The sequence below is a fragment of the Otolemur garnettii genome, unplaced genomic scaffold, assembly GCF_000181295.1.
Source record: "Otolemur garnettii isolate 467f Iridium unplaced genomic scaffold, OtoGar3 scaffold00164, whole genome shotgun sequence".
Classification (NCBI taxonomy): Eukaryota; Metazoa; Chordata; class Mammalia; order Primates; family Galagidae; genus Otolemur; species Otolemur garnettii.
In genome coordinates this window covers 2,226,793-2,243,710 of record NW_003852559.1, presented here as the reverse complement: position 1 = coordinate 2,243,710, position 16,918 = coordinate 2,226,793, and the positions used below count along the sequence as shown (strand labels likewise).

The following is a 16,918-nucleotide window of genomic DNA, read 5'->3' as shown; positions in this document are numbered from 1 at the left end:
TGTTTCACTGATTAATACACGTATTTTGCTACCCAGAGATTTTAAACAATGAGGCAATTCTAATGGTACTAATATGTATGAGTGCCAGACATATTAGTTAAGAAAAGTACAGAACCGTATCTTTGCTGTGCTATAAAATACGTATGTATTTTTTTAAAGAATGGACCATTATATGATGGTAGATACGTATTTTATTTCTAGAAGGAAACACGAAGATCCTATAAGGGGAGTCTGAAAGGGGGAGGTAGCAAAAGTAGGAACGTAGCTGTTTTTTATTGTATGCCCTTTTCATTTTGGAATGCTTGCTTTATTTACATGAAAGTACAATAATTGACTCTTTAAAAAAGTGAAGACCAATACTATGTGTTATTATGTATACCTGCATATGAAGTCACATATAAAAACACTTGGAGGGTACCTATAAAATTCTTTATAATGTTTGCTCCTAGAGAGAAAGGGTTAAAAGGGATGGGCCAGATTGTAGGTGACTTGATATACTGCCATAAAGTTTGGTAACATATTCTTTAACAATTACCATAAACGAATATGCCAAAATAATAACACTTGTTAATGATAGGCTGTGTGTACATGAGTATTATACTATTTGCTGTATTCTTCTGAAATTTTCTTCAAGGAATAAAATTTGTTATTGATTTATTTAATTTTTTTTTTTTTTTTACTTTTTAATAGACAGAGTCTTGCTCTATTGCCTAGACTAGAGTGCAGTTTTGTGACCATAGCTTACTGTAACTTCAACCTCCTGGGCTCAAGTGATCCTCCTGCCTCAGCTCCCCAAGTAGTTAGGACTACAGGCACACACAATTATGCCCAGCTAATTTTTTAAATTATTTTTTATAGAGGTGCCGTCTGACTATATTGGCCAGGCTGGTCCCTAACTCTTGGCCTCAAGTGATCCTCCTGCCTCCACCTCCAAAAGTGCTAGGATTACAGGCATGAGCCAACAAATTTGGCTTAAAAGCTTAAAAACTGAAATAAAAACATATCTCATGGATACTACTACTACATACTGATAATATTTGCTAAAATTAAAAAGCTAAAACATCAAATGCCAGAGATTATGGAGAGTAGAACTCTGATACAACGTTGGAAGGATTATAAAATGGTACAATCAATCACTTTGGAAAATAATCTGCCAGTTTCTTATAAAACTAAAAAGTATGTACCCTACAAGCCAGAAAGCTATTCACAGGTACTAACCCAGCAATAATGAATATGTGTCCAAGGGAAGACTTGTACGAGAGAGGGACAGAGCAAGATGGCCACTGGAATCCTCTAGCAGTGATCTCACCTCATGAGCAACAATTTCAATAACTATCTATGCAAATAAGCATCTTCAGGAGAACCCAAAATTGGTGAGTAATATTTCTACCTGGTTTAATATTGTATTAAGGATAGCCCACTGAAGAGGGCAGGAAAGAAAATCTTGCCTTGCCTGCACCCCCTCCACATCTCCCAGCAGGGCCCCACCAGCACATGCAGTGCAGAAAGAATCTGAGTCCCCTGGGGAGGGAGAGTGAAGTGACGATGGGACTTTGCAGTGAAACTCAGGGCTTCTCTGGGACAGGGAAACACAGCATATGGCAGAATTCTTCTGGTGCTCATGAGGAGCATTTACATCAGCCCGGTCAGAGGAAAATTATCTACCCCCAAAACTGTCCAGCCCAACCACTAGCTGACAAAAAGCAACATAGGGTCTGGACTAAATTCATTGGTCACTCAGGCCACAGAGGCTATAGTCCTTGGGCAGTTACTGCAGCTGTGCTAGCTCCCAGCCAGTAGACACAGGGGGCCTGTCACCCAGTGGCATATGAACAGGTGCAACCAAGCTAGTGCCAGTGTCACCCTCTCCTAACTGTAGCCCCCTTGGTTCAGAGAGAATCCTCCTCCACTGGGAAAGGAAAGGGAAAAGTTCAGAGGACTGTATTTTTCAACTTGGGTACCAGTTGGCTACCATAAGGTACCAAGCAGGTAACTGAAGCCTCGGAGTCCAGACCTTGACTTCCAGATGGCATTTCTGGATCCAGCATGGGCCAGAAGGAAAGATGCCACCCTGAAGGGAAGAACTCAGTCCTGGTAGGATTTGCCACCGACTGACTAAACAGCTGTTGGGCTTTGAATAAATATCACAGGCAGTCAAGCAATAGTCACTATGGGCTTGGGTGAAACAAGGTTGGCTTCAGGCATGACCTGGTGCCAGAGGCCAGGAGAGAGTGCCCATGTCACTCTCCCCAACTCCAGCAGCCTAGCACAGAGAGGGAAAGAGAGTGAGAGACTCACGGTGACCCAGGGAATTCTCCTGTATCTTACCCAAGTCCACAAAGGCAGTACCACCTGAAGTCTGCAGGAGTCACAGCATTTCTGGGCTTGGGGCACTGGAACCCCTAGTGCAGATTCAGCTGCAATAGCCAAAGACCTAAATCACTACACTCAATTCCCCTTGAATACTTGGAAAGCCTTCTTAAGAAGGATGGTTCAAACAAGCTGAAACCATGAAGATTAAAGTAAATACGTAACTCTACAATGGCCAGAAATCAATGAACATACACAAGTATAAAGACCATCCAGGAAGACACGACCTCACCACATGAACTGAGTAAGGTGCCAGTGACCAATCCTGGAGTGATGGACATAGGTGACTGCTCAGACAAAGAACTCAAAATAGCTGTCCTATAGAAACTCAAAGATCCTCAAGACAACACAGAGAAGGAAATCAGAAGCCTACCAGAGAGATTTAACAAAATGATTGAAATAATATAAAAAAAAAAAAGTCAAGCAGAAATTTTAGAGCTTAAGAATTCAGTTGACAAACTGAGAAATGCATCAATCCCCCAACAGCAGGACTGAATAAGCAGAAGAAAGAACTAGTGACCTTGAAGACAGGCTATGTGAAAAGAGAAGAAAGAGAGAAAGAAGAAGAAAACGAAGAATGAAGCATGCCTATAAGATCTAGAAAACAGCCTCAAAATCTAAGAGTAATTGGCCTTAGGAGGTAGAGAGATTTGGGTAGGAAGTTTATTTAAAGGAATAATAAGACAGAACTTTCCAAACCTAAAGAAAGATATAAAAAACCACATATAAGAAAGTCATAGAATACGAAACATTTAATCCAAACAGGACCACCCCAAGACATTTAACAATCAAACTCCCAAAGGTCACACATAAAGAAAAGGTCTAAAGGAAAGCAAGAAAAAAGAATAAAAGAACATTAAAGGACCTCCAGTAAGTCTGGCAGCAAACTTCTCAGTGGAAACCCTATAGGCCAGGAAAGAGTGGCGTGAATTATCAAAGTGCTGAAGGAAGAAAACCTTAGTCCTAAAATATTATATCCTGCAAAAATATGTTTCCAACACGAAGGAGAAATGCTTTCCCAGATAACCAAAAGCAGAGGGATGTCATCCACAAGAGGCCCATCCTCCAAGAAATGCTAAAAGGAATTTTCAATGGGAAAGAAAAGGACATTAATGAATAAGAAATAATCTGAAGGTATACAACTCACTGGTAGCAACAAGGACACAAACACAGAATACCCTATTGCTGGAATTGTGGTGTCTAAAAGACTTGCATCTTGAGTAGGAAGACTGAGACAAAACTATCAAAAACAACGACACCAACTCTGAATGATACTATATATAAAAAGATAAAGGTTGGAAACAACAAACAGTTAAAAAGCAGGGGTATCGAGTTAAACAGCAGAGTTTCTATTATACTTCTCTTTGATTATTTCTTTATTTGGAGATAGAGTTCCTTGTGTTTAAAATTATTGTTTATAAAATGGTTTTTGCAAGGCTCACGATAACCTCAAATCAAACAACCTACAACAGATACATAAACAGTATAAAGAAAGAAATTAAAACACACTGCTAGGAAAAAAATCACTTTTAACCAAACAAAAGAGGCAGGAAATTAGAAGGAAGAGAGGAAAACAAAACAACCAGAAATCAAACAACAAGCTCAAAAGCTTCTGCATAGTGGAAAAAAACAATCAGCAGAGGGGAGAGGCAACCCCCTCAGAAACACGTGCAAACCACCATCTGACAAAGGATTAATAACCGGGATATACACAGAGCTCTAACAACTCAGTAAGAAAAAATCAAATAATATGATTAAAAAACTAGCAAAGGATCTGGATAGACATTTTGAAAAGAAGACATACAAAGGCCAACAGGTAAATGAAAAAATGCTCAACATCATTTGTCATCAGAGAAATGGAAATCAGAACTATAATGAGATATCGTCTCACCCTAAAAATGGCTTTTATTAAAGGGATAGGCGAAAACAAATGCTAATAAGGATATGGACAAAAGGCAACCCAGTACACAGTTGGCAGGAATGTAAATCAGTGTAACCACTCCAGAGAACTATATGGAGGCTCCTCAAATAACTGAAAATGCCACTAGCACATGACCAAGCAATTCCACCACTGAATATATATTCAAAGAAGGGGAATTCAGGATATCAAAAAGATACCCACGTGCCTCATGCTACTGCAGCACTAGTCACAACAGCCAAGATTTGTAAATCAACCTAAGTGTCTATCAGCGGATGAATGGATAAAGACATTGTAGTACATATATACAATAGCATATGAAATAACCACACGAAAGAATGAAATCTTGTTAGGTATAAAAACATGGGTGTAACTGGAGAACATTATGTTAAGCGAGATAAGCCAAGCACAGAAAGACAAATCTCCATGTTCTCACTCATATGTGGGAGCTAAATATTAAAAACAGTTGATATCATGGAGACAGAGAGTAGAATGATGGTTACCAGAGTCTGGGAAGCGTAGCAGGTAGTCAGACAGTTAGATGAAATGAACAATATTTGATAGCACACCGAAGTTACTATAATCAACAATAAGTTAGAGTTCAAAATAAATAAAAAAGTGGAATTTGAATGTTCCCAACACAAAGAACTGGATACCCCAAATACCCTGATTTGATAATCCACATTGTATACCTGGAACAAAACACCACATGTACCCTAGAAAGATACACAACTACCATGTACACGATTTTTTTTTAATTTTAAAAAGACTTATATGATATTGTCTATAACAGCTTTATTCACAACAGCCAAAATGTCCCTCAATAAGAAAACTAGATAAGCAAACTAGTGCATCCACACATAGAAATACTATTCATCAATAAAAAGAGAAGCAGCCTACTGACCAATGCAACAATACAGGGCTCTGTAAAACGTTATGCTGAGTGGGAGCAACCTCGCACAAAATAGTGCATACTCTATGAAACTATTTATATGAAGTCCTAGAATAGTCAAAACAAATCTATCATGGAAAAAAATCAGAACAGTGGTTGCCAGAAAAGAGGGTTTGTGCCAAAGGGTAGGGGTTGACTGGAAACGGCAAGAGATAACTTTGTAGGGTGACTATAATGGGCTATGTTTTGACACACATTTTTATTGTAAACAAAGTTTCCCTCAAATGAAATAAAGTGACTTAGTCCCTTAGTGTTTGGTATACACAATGCCAAAATACATAAGCTTGTCAGATTTTTGTTTTCCTTATGGACTGAATGACTAATGTTTTCGCATTATATAAGTAAACTCCAATTTTCTGTTTTCATACAGAATAATATATACGAAAATAATGATAAAAGAGTAATTTTGCCATTGAGAAGATACTGAATCTCTATTATTTGTCATTCTTACCTCATTTGAAGGAATCGTGGCAAAAGGTTTGATGACGGCAGCTAGTGGAATCTGAGCTTGCTTAGCCATATCCGACGTGCACGGGAAACAGTACGTGGTGCATCGGATGTACCGAGGACTAGCATTGCCTGAAACGTTCAAGAGGATACGATTAAAACTGGCTCAGGAAAAGTACACCCTAAGATATCTAAAATTCATAAAGGTACTTCTAGATAATGAATTGCCTTATTTCTTGTCTGTAAAACCCTCTTCATGATTCCTTTAAAAAACAAAACGTAGTACTGTACTATTCTACAATGTATATCCAAGCATGCTATACTTTCTTGCAAAATAAAACACTAGAAGTCTATAGCAAAGGTATGTTTTAATCATATTATTTTCCATAAGTACAGTCTGCATGTACCTAAATATAGGGCACTTAGATTCAATGGAATAAAGAGGCACAAAAATATGAAATAACAAACTTTTTGGATCACAATCAATTCTTCATCCTCTTCTGCTTTTATGGGAAAGGTAAACATTTTCACATTATTTCATATTAGTAAGTGATGTTTTGTCAAATATTATTCCATTTGACTTTTTTCTAAATTTGGAAACTGAATTTGAAAAAATCTACTTTTAATAAGAATATTATTTTAGGCTTGGCACCTGTAGCTCAGCAGCTAAAGTGCCGGTGGGTTTGAACTTGGCCTGGGCCCAGCAAACAATAATGACAATTATAACAACAAAAAAAATAGCTGGCCATTGTGGCTGGCACCTATAGTCCCAGCTAAAACTAGGAGACTGAGGCAAGAGAATCACTTAAGCCCATGTGACATCATGGCACTCCATCAAGGGTTACATAGTTAGACTCTGTCTCAAAAATAAAAGAATATTATTTTTAAAAACATGAAAATATATTTCTAATTAATTTACTAATCTTCATTTCAATAGGTAAAGGGGGTATGAGTGTTTTGTTATGTGGATGAACTTCACAGAGCTGAAGTCAGGACGTACACAGAGTGCCCGTCACCAGAATACTGCACACAGTGCCAAACAGGTAATTTTTGAGTGCTCACCTCCCCAATCAATTTTTAATGTATGCTTGACTTTCTGACCAAATATCTTTATTCCGTAGCATACGTGAGTGCTAAAACAGTATCTATGGCAATATCTAGGGTTTTCTTGTTTTGTTTTTTGTTTTTTTGAGACAGAGTTTCACTCCGTCCTGCTAGGTAGAGTGCTGTGGCGTAACTCACAGCAACTTCAAACTCTTGGGCTTCAACAATTCTTTTGCTTCACTCATCCTCCCCAGTAGCTGGAACTACAGGGGTGAACCACCATACCCAAATAGTTTTTCTATTTTTAGTAGAGACAGAGCCTCCCTTTTGTTCAGGCTAGTCTCTATCTCCTGAACTCAAGGGATCCACCCACCGCTGCCTCCCAGATTGCTAGAATTACAGGCATGAACCACCATACCCAGCCTACAAAGAGTTTTTTTTAACCATTAGAATAACTTACCTAAAATAAATTTTGAAATGAAATTATAATATTACTAAAAGAATGTAATCAGGAAACATTTATTGCACATCTACTACATTAGGGGCACCGTCCTAGGTGCTGCCTTTTAGAGCATATATTCTTGCAAAGGACAGGATAATAAATATTAAACCTAACACATGAGTACATTATATAGAGCATTAGAAGGTGATAAGTGCTATGAAAAATCATAACTGGTTAAGAAATATCAGGGATGGAGGGGGGAGATTGCAAGTCTGAATATTTATGAGGCAGGTCTTCTTATAAAGGTAACATTTGAACAAAAACCCAGAGGCAGCGAGGGATCTACCTAGGCAGACGTGGGGGGTGGGGGAAGGACGCACCTGGCCACATGGAGGGGCAGCATGAGGCCACAGAGTGGGGCCACTGTGGGGCACAAACCCACCAGGGATGGGTTGAGAGAAGCAGCAGGGGCCAGAGCATGTAGACTCTGAACATTTAAACCTCTGCCTTGGAATGAAATGGGGAGCCACCATCAGGTCTGGAGCAGGGAAGCGTCAGGATCGTATTTGGGTTCCTCTGTGAAGGGACTGCAGTGGGGAGGAGCAGCACCAGGCTGCTACAGGAACCAGCGTCACTGCAGCAGAGGTGCTGAGAAGTGGCCGGATCCTGGATCTAAGCGAACGTACAGTGCCTTATTTGATAATTGGCATGATGTACAGGTGTGAAGCAAGGTGTGGTAGGGTGTGGGGTCAGGAGTGACTCGAAGGGCTGTGGCCTGAGGAACTAGAAGCTGCAGTTGCCATCCAGGGAAGAGAAAGACTGTATGAAGGGAAGGGATGTGGTGATGGGTGTGTGGAGATCAGGAATCTGGTTTGGGGCATGTCCGGTTTGGGAAATCTATTCACTGTCAAACAGCAATGCAGAGTAGGCAACTACATATGTGAGTCTGGAGGCTGGGCTGAAGTCTGGGTGGGGATAGACTTCTGGGGAGTTCTCATCACATAGAGGGAATAGGTTAAAGCCACCAAGGGAATAGCTGTGGCCAAAGAAAAGACGATGAGCAAGTACTGAGCCTGAGGGTCCTCTAAAATAAGGTGGTTAAAGAAGAGAGAACACGGCTAACGGACCGTGAAAGACAGTCCACTATCTCAGAAGTGAAGCGAAGAAAGCATATCAGAGCGAAAGCATGATCATCTGTGCCAGATGGCGCTGCTGGAGACCCCGCAGAGAGTCCTGCTGGGAGGCTGGGGGAACCACTCAGTTTAAGAGATAACAGACAGAGAAGAATGAGTTACAGTTTTTCTGAGTTTCCTTGTAGAGGGGAGCAATAAAAAAGGGATAGCTGGTAAGGGAAGTGTATCAAAAAAAGTTTGCTTTTCTAAGATGGAAGAAGGGGGTTTTTTTGTTTGTTTGTTTTTAAAAAGATGGGAATAATTCTGTAAAAAAAAAAAAAAATACTGATGTGTAGAGGATGCCAAGAGCCAGAGAACCTCTGAGCAAGATGATTTGGGGATTGGGGGAGGAACCTTGGGCAATTCCTTCACAGGTGTTCCTTGCAGAGAAGGAGGCCGAGCCCATGGCGATCCTTAGGCACACAGTCATTGTCTAATACTCCCCTCACCTGTCTTGTACTGTCTCAATAAAAGGCTACTACACAGGTTGCCCGGGGCTACCCTGCAATCAAGGTTAGCCCGCCTCCTGAAAGCTTGTACTTCTAATCCGCCTCATGTCTGGTTCCTTCCTACAGCATGGCGATAGCAATCGAGACCAGGGCCACAGGGGCTGCGACAATGTTGTAAGAAGAAGGAATTTTGTGGCAACATCCTTTAGTTGTGCATAGGAGAGAGGCTGGCTTTCCACTGCAGCACAGATCGCTCACAGGCAGCCAGCAGCAGGCAGGTAGAGCGGGAGGCACACTGTGGTGGGGGCGGTGGGGCTGTGCTGGGTGCGGGGCAGTCTGTGGAAGTTCTCTTCTGAACAGAGACAGTGAGAACAGCTCAAAGAAAGAATGGGAGAGGAGGTGCTACAGGTTTGAGGAGAAAGTGTGAAGAGCAGAAAAAGTGAGAATACTTGGGAAGTGTACGGAGCTGAGTTTAAGTGGAGACTGCAGAGTTCCTGTGAGCCTTTTCTGGCCACGTCTTGCAGCACGTGCAGGCCTGAAATGACTGAAGTTTGGACTTCAGAACGTTGAGTTTACTGTGCTCCATCCCTAGCTGCAAACTAAAGATGCCACATTTCACATACATTTTAGGACAAGCTGGAAATCTGGACTTTTATATAGAATATTCTGATTTTTATATAATGAGAACTAATTCAAATACAAACAACATATTGTGTAGGAAAAATTAATATGACTGCAGGCTGAATCCTGTTCTTCGGCTCCTTTGAAAAACATCTAAAAGAAAGGGATGGCAACAATAATGGCAACTGCCAACATATTTGGCAGGATTCTAAGACTGGCACATATAAACTCATGTCAGTCCCAAGATAACCCTATGAGATTGACAGCCTCATGATCCACTTTACTGACAAGGACCCTGAGATACCAAGACATTAAGGGACTTTTAAAGGTCAAAGAGCTAATAAGAGGCAACAGTGGCATGAGAATCTATCATAATTCTCCTCATGAGGGTCTGTAATGCTGAATGAGTTGAGACCAATCCTGACTGCCACGGGCAATGATGGAACATGTTTTAGCATCTTAGTAAGATGAGCAAAGAAATACTTGAAGAAAATCATTCTAATGAGAGTAGATAGGTAAGAAAAGACTAGAGACAGGTAGACCAGTCCACTGCTATAAAAGTCCAGATAAGCACTAATAAAACTAGAGTGTTGGCAGTGGGAATAAAAAGAGAAAAAAATTAGGTAATAAGTATAAATACACTTGAATCCTATCATTTGTTTCATAGTTAGAGAAAATCTTCCTCATTATCATCATACATGTTACACAGACTGTGAACTAACAATTTTTGGGTACTTAAAAGGGTATTTTAATTTTCCATTGTTAATATTTAGTGGTCAAAACGACCAATATTATATCAAAATCAAGTATTTGTTACCTTTAAAGGGTTTATTTTTATGATAGTGAAACTACATATGAATAAGCTCAAATAGGTGATTAAACAAACTCTTATTTCAGGAAAAGAATGTACCCAAAGAATAAAGTTTCAAAAAGCAATTGAGAATTTGTTTTTATAAACACGTACTCAACAGTGGGGCATGGAAGGTATAGCTACTGTAGATAATTTGGCAACCTGGAACTAAGATTCAGAACTTTTTGAGATGTTTAATAAAGAGCATCATGGGGTGATCTGACTGAAAATACTCAATAAACTCGTTCAATAGACATCTATAAAGCCAAGTCCCATGCCAGGGTTTAGAGACTGAAGAGAGCACAGTCTCTGGCTTCACCATCCGGGGGAGAGAGAGATAACAGAAACACAGCATCGCAGCAGAGTCTGGTTAGGAAGCAGCACCAGGGACATAAGGACTGCACTTGGAGCAGAGGTGACGACACAAAGGGTGGGGGGCTGGACCAGGACCTTAAAGGATGAGCACAGCACCAAACCAAGGGACAAGCTGATTCTTAAAATCAGAGCCTATAGCCAGAGACAAAGGAGGAGCATTTTTGAGGTAGTGGCTCTTCATTAATGGCTGATACTGACTAGCTATGTGGCCTTGGGCAAATCACACAACCTCCCTGTCCTGAGGGTCCTCCCATCTATAAAGTGAAAGAGCTCAGCAGACGAAGTTCAAGGTCCCTCCCAGTTCTGTATTCTGGGTGGGAATTTCTGTATATATCTGAGATTTTGGGGCTACATCCTAAAAAATTTACTACTATTAGCAAATAAGCCAGGCCAGATGAAGGGACTTCACAGCAAATCAGTGTAATGGGCCAAGGGCAGTGCCCCATGTCAGGGCAGCTGTCTAGCCATGCTGGGGGCCAAGGGCAGTGCTCCATGTCAGGACCACTGTCTAACTGTGCTGGGGGCCAAGGGCAGTGTTCCACGTCAGGGCCACTGTCTAACCGTGCTGGGGGCCAAGGGCAGTGCTCCACGTCAGGGCCACTGTCTTGCTGTGCTGGGGGCCAAGGGCATCGCTCCATGTCGGGGAAGCTGTCTAACCGTGCTGGGGGCCAAGCTTCAGGCCAAGAGACATACTGATGAGAGACGCCTGCCCCTCACTAGTCCTGCCTTCTCTGATACTCCTTCCTTTAGACGAGTATTCTTTTCACACATAAAGTATATAATCCCTCAATCCCACTTCCAGGTACCTTATATGCCCAGAAAAATAGAAATTAGGAATTCATACTATTTTGCTGATACTTGTACAATGGTGTTCAGAACTGCACTATTTACCCAAAAGGTAGAAACAAACAACTCAAATGTCCTTCAACAGATGACTGGTCAACACCATGTAGCATATGTATAAAGTAGAATATTATTCAGCCCTAACAAGGAATGATATTCTGATACACACCACAAGGTGAATGAGCCTCGAAAATACTATACTAAGTGAAACAGGCCAGGCACAAAAGGGCTAATACTATGAGGGGCACCTAAAGCAGGTAAATTCACAGAAAACAGAACAGGTTCCCAGTAGAGGAATGGAGAGTTACTGTTTAATACGTGCAGAGTTTTGGTGTGGAATGATAAAATTATCCCCAAAATGGATAAGGACAGTTGCACAACACTGTAAATATAATTAAGGCCACTGAATTATACACTTAAAAATGGTTAAAATGGCACACTTTATGTTATGTATGTATTTAAGCACCATTATTTAAAAAAAAAATCTATTAGCATTTAATTAGGTTCTTTTTAAGAAATTTAAAACACTAATTTATGAGCGTGAACTCCATTTGCTAGGGCAAACAGGGATCACAGGCAGTCTTGGAGCTGAGGAACAGCCTGATTTTCAGTCCTCGGCTTTTTGATCAACCTTGCACTGTTCTGTTATCTTGTATTTCTCTTTTTCTGCAGTGAAGATCTTACCTTCCTGGGGTCTGGGCTTCTGCAGCTGCTGCTCCTTGAAATAAGCATCAGTAAGATGCTTCAGGATTTTAACATTACTGATGGCAATTTTTGTGGTAGTGGCGATGACAAATTTCTCATGTGTCCTTCATAGAAGAACTCAATTGAGGGACAGAGGTCCAGTCACAAGCCCAGTTGTTTTAGGAAAACCTCCCTTTGTCTCTGTGGCACCCAGTGAGGAGGATTAGCATGTCCCAGGTGTGATGCTGGATCACAGTTTTCTCACATGCTGACTAAGTGGTTTTTTGCAGCAGATGAGCAGTTTTCCAGCCCAATCTTTGGTGGGATAGTATCTAGGCATTTTGCAAAGTTTAACCACCCCAGTACCACCATTCTTGTCCCCACCGAATGGTTTTGTAACAGTGGCAAGGACCGTCGCCTTCTTTTTCTTTTCAATCTTGGATTTAGCCACAGTATATTTCCTCTTATACATGGCCTTTCTGGAATACATGGCACATTGGGAATATCTGCCTATTCCTCTGACCAGAACAGGATTTCGGCTGCAGTGGGGCTTCCCCTTCTTGGCCTTAGGTCTCTTCTCTTTATTAACAGGTTTCCTCTCTTTAGAAACCAGCTTCTCAACGTTTTCACCCACCATCTTGCAAGATAGGAAAGCTATTTAACCACAATTTTAAAAAGTCACCTGTGAGACCCAAAACAAAGTAAAAGGAATGCCATCCACACTCTCCTCCTAACAAGCTGCTCTCTCCCACCGCTATGCTCTGCTGACAACCTTCCCCGCCCCCACCTCCCATCCCTTCCGAGTTACTCTTGCTCACTAGACTCAGCTTGGGCATACCCTGCTCAAGCAAAGCAAGTTGGGTCAGTTATTTGGCGACCTCATATTTTAAGTTCCCACGGAAAATGCTTTCTATTCTTCCATTATAACATTTATCACCCTGTGCTAATATTTTGTTATCTCTTTTTCCTTGCCAAACTATTCACTCATGTACAAAAAGAACCCCGTATTTTATTACTGAATAGATGCTATGAAGTGGGAGGTCAAGTACACAGATGCTAGTGTCAGAATTCTGGGGTTCATATTCCTACTAGCTACATATCCTGTGTAAATTACCTAAGCATTCCATGCTTCAGTTTCCACTCTATAATATAAATATGATATTAATGCCTACCTCATGAAGTTATAGGGATAAATGGATTTATCCACATAAAGTTCTTAGAAGATTGCCTTTACATGTTACTTATAAATGCAGAGGGTGCCAAAAAATGTATATACATTTTAGGAAAGAAAACTGCATTAAAATTATAATATTCAGTATATGCCCATAACAAAAGATGAATACAAATCATACTTTAACACCTCTTGTAATTGCAGAAGTCAAACATGACTTGATTATTACAATTTTCATAGTTTTTTCCCTTCTTATGTGTGTACTTTTTTCGCCACCTCTATATTAACCACAATAATGTTAATCTGTATATTTTTATTAGTTTATCATTCATCTCAGGTCTAGCACAGGGGCACAGCAGATAATGTGTGCAGGAATGAGTGGATAAACAAGTGGAACCCTGCTTCCAGGCAGCTCACAGATTGGGGGTAAGACAGACAGACCTAAACCACAGTAACATTTAATGTGACAGGCACGAAATACGTGTGAAACACTCTGGGAGAAGCAATGGTAGAAGATTTCAACCAGAAAATGTATTTATTTATTTATTTTTGAGACAGAGTCTCACTTTGTCACCCTGGATAGGGTGATGTAGTGTCATAGCTCACAGCAACCTCAAACTCTTGGCCTCAAGTGATTCTTGGCCTCAAGTGACCCTTTTGCCTCAGCCTCCTGAGTAGCTGGGACCACAGGCAACTACCACAATATCCAAATATTTTTAGTGGAGACTGGGATCTTGCTTTGCTTAGGCTGGTCTTGAACTCCTGAGGTCAGGCAATCCACCTGCCTCGGCCTCCCAGAGTGCTACATCTGGGACTATTGGCATATGCCACCACACCTGGCTAGTTTTTCTATTTTTAGTAGAGATGGGGTCTTGCTCTTGCTCAGGCCAGTCTTGAACTCCTGAGCTCAAGCAATTAGCTTGCCTCAGCCTCCCAGAGTGCTAGGATTATAAGCATGAACCACCACACCAGGCCTCAAAGAGAAAATTTAAATTGAGTTTGGAAGAACTAAAAATTTCCCAAGTAAAGAGATGAGAGTTATATATTCTAAGTACATGTATTTAATAAATATTTATTGGATGACCATTACCTTCTAGATACCAGGTGAATTTGTAGGGATGAAATGGACAAGAAACAGTCCTGAGCCTATTGCAGAGACGGCAGCACAAAGTGAGAATCAGAGGGGTGAGGGGGAAAAGGAAGAACTTAGCAAACTTAAGGCAGTTGTAAAGGAAAGGTAGGAGTTGAAAAGAGCCTCAAACACTATATTTACTTAAAATATTAAGTAAAATAAATATTAAAACACCTATATAACATTTATCATTAAGTTGAAATAAAATTGTCATTTTTGTAGGTTACAATAGTAGGGAAAAAGATCAGCAATTTCCCATAGCTCAACCTATTATCAACTGTATCCTTAGAGCTTTACAGTAGGAACTCATGTAACTAGTTCGGATTGATTTGGTAAGTAATGAGGAATAAACAAATTATTTTTAGAACAATAAATGAAGTTATCTTAATTGCTATCATATTAATATCTATTCTAATAATACCTGTAATTTATATCAAACCCTTCTACAGGTCATACCCCCTCTTTCTACATGTGTATACACACACACACATGTGCACACACAGAGTCACCTCTGTCCTTGAGTCGGCCTGCAGCACAGGTCTGGGGGTGACATATTACTGGGGGTGATGATGAGGTTCAGAGAGGTGAGATGGGCAAAGCTCATGTGGACAGTTAGAAGAGGAGTCTGGATGTCGCGGTCAAAGCTCTTTCTACCCACGGTGCTGCCTGAAGAATTAGTCTAGCTCTGAAGGCAACACAGAGGATGAACCGAAGAGAGAAGGGATCCCCCGCTGGAATGTGGGTGCCTCAGCAACTCAGAGGTGAGAAAAATGCGTGTTTGTATAATGATGTTGTACTTCTAGGATTAAGTACGTGACTCATTAAAATGGTATATTCAGAATCTCAGGTGTCAGATTTCATCAGGTTGTTTTTTCAGGGTACAACTGGGTAATTTACTCGTGGGTGGAGCAAACCTGTACAAGGCTTGACAGATATATTAAACTTACCGCAGGTAAGGCACAGACAGTAGACAGAAAGCTCAGTTTCTCTTCTCCCCAATTTAAAAGTGGGAAAATAGAATCCTAAGTGTTAAAGGACTTGCTGAAAACACCTCATTGGGGCTAGAACCAAGTCTGCTGACTTCTCAAGAGTTCAAACACCCATGATTCTGCTCATACGGCCCTTCCCTGTTTCCAGTGTAGCAAATAAACTAAACCAAAGTAGGGTATCAACTACTTTAAACCCATAAACAAAAGTGAGGAATTTTTCTTAAGCAGATTTATTTCTCTATACCTCACAGAAACTCTTTAGATTTCAACAAGCAGAGAAAAGAGTTCACTTGAGGTACTTTCTCAGTCCTTGGGGGACTGAGATTAATGGTGAATTGCTCCATCATCAGCTAAAACAGGGTTAAGAGTATCAGTGTATTTGCTTTAAAAATGGTGAGAATTTTTAAAACCTCAATCAAAGATACCATGGAAAATAAATACCTTGGTCTTGTATCACACAGTCTGTAGTGACCAGGGGAGGCACCTGGCCTCTGGTGTTGGTAGCATAAACTTGGCCCCCTCGTGTGGCTCTATCACTCTCGATCACCTGGATCTGATAAATAAGACATCAAGAGGAAGTTACAGTGAGTTAAGACTCTTTCCAACATCCAATTAAAGAAATCTCCTCCCTCTCCCCTTCCTCTCACTGCTTACACATAGAAGAATAGGCATTTTCTAAATCCTTTCAGTTCATTTCAGATCAAATTCTTAGGGAGAATCAACCATATCTTCAGTTCCACCTTTCTTTGCTTTCACAATTACAATTTTCACAATAGTTTCTTAATTCTATTAGAATTTAGCTCTGAACCTGACCCTTCAGAGAACTTTGTTTTTATTCAATTTGTATATTGAGACCGTAGATAAGCATTTCCTTAAAAAAAAAAAAAAATCTGGTAGAAAAAGAAATTGAAAATAATTCTTTAAAGGTAATAACATTTTACAAGTAAAAGAAAACTCTGAAAGGCTAAAAAAAATCACTAAATTCAGGAGAAATTATTTATAATATATGACCTAAGGCAGTGATAAAGAAGCTGTAGCCTTCAGGCGTCATGTGGTCTTGTAAGTCACTAAATACAACCTTTTGACTGAATTCAAATTTGTCAAACCAACCCTTTTATTTTTATTAATATATTTTTTGTTCATTTTTTTATATTTTTATTTTATTTTTAAAATGTAGTATTTAAAATACCAAACAATAAGTTAAATTTCAATGAAATAATCCTGCCAGATTGACCACCACAATCAGAACATTAATAAGCCCTAAGGGCAAAATTGACAGAAATTACAACTAACTTCCTCTGCCTGATGGCACCACAACTGCACGAGGCTGGCTGGCAAGAGTTTATGGTGGTCAAGTACACAAGTCTGTTATCAGCTTTTGACAACAGCACACTGTGTTTCCATTTGAAGTAGAATTTGTGAATAGTTGAACAGTTCAACAGTATTTTTTAATTCTGTC

General features: G+C 40.2%; 1 protein-coding gene and 1 pseudogene across 1 annotated transcript in view; both read right to left on the bottom strand.

Moving 5' to 3' along the window:
• SEC24D (SEC24 homolog D, COPII coat complex component) overlaps positions 1–16,918 on the bottom strand; it is a 115,715-nt gene that overhangs the window by 70,393 nt on the left and 28,404 nt on the right. Inside the window, exons 7-8 of the mRNA XM_012811565.2 lie at positions 15,901–16,012; positions 5,692–5,819 (exon numbers count right to left, since the gene is read on the bottom strand). Coding sequence (XP_012667019.1) covers positions 5,692–5,819; positions 15,901–16,012 — 240 coding nt within the window. The remainder of the gene's footprint in view (positions 1–5,691; positions 5,820–15,900; positions 16,013–16,918) is intronic.
• On the bottom strand, positions 12,033–12,848 carry LOC111728507 (annotated as a pseudogene).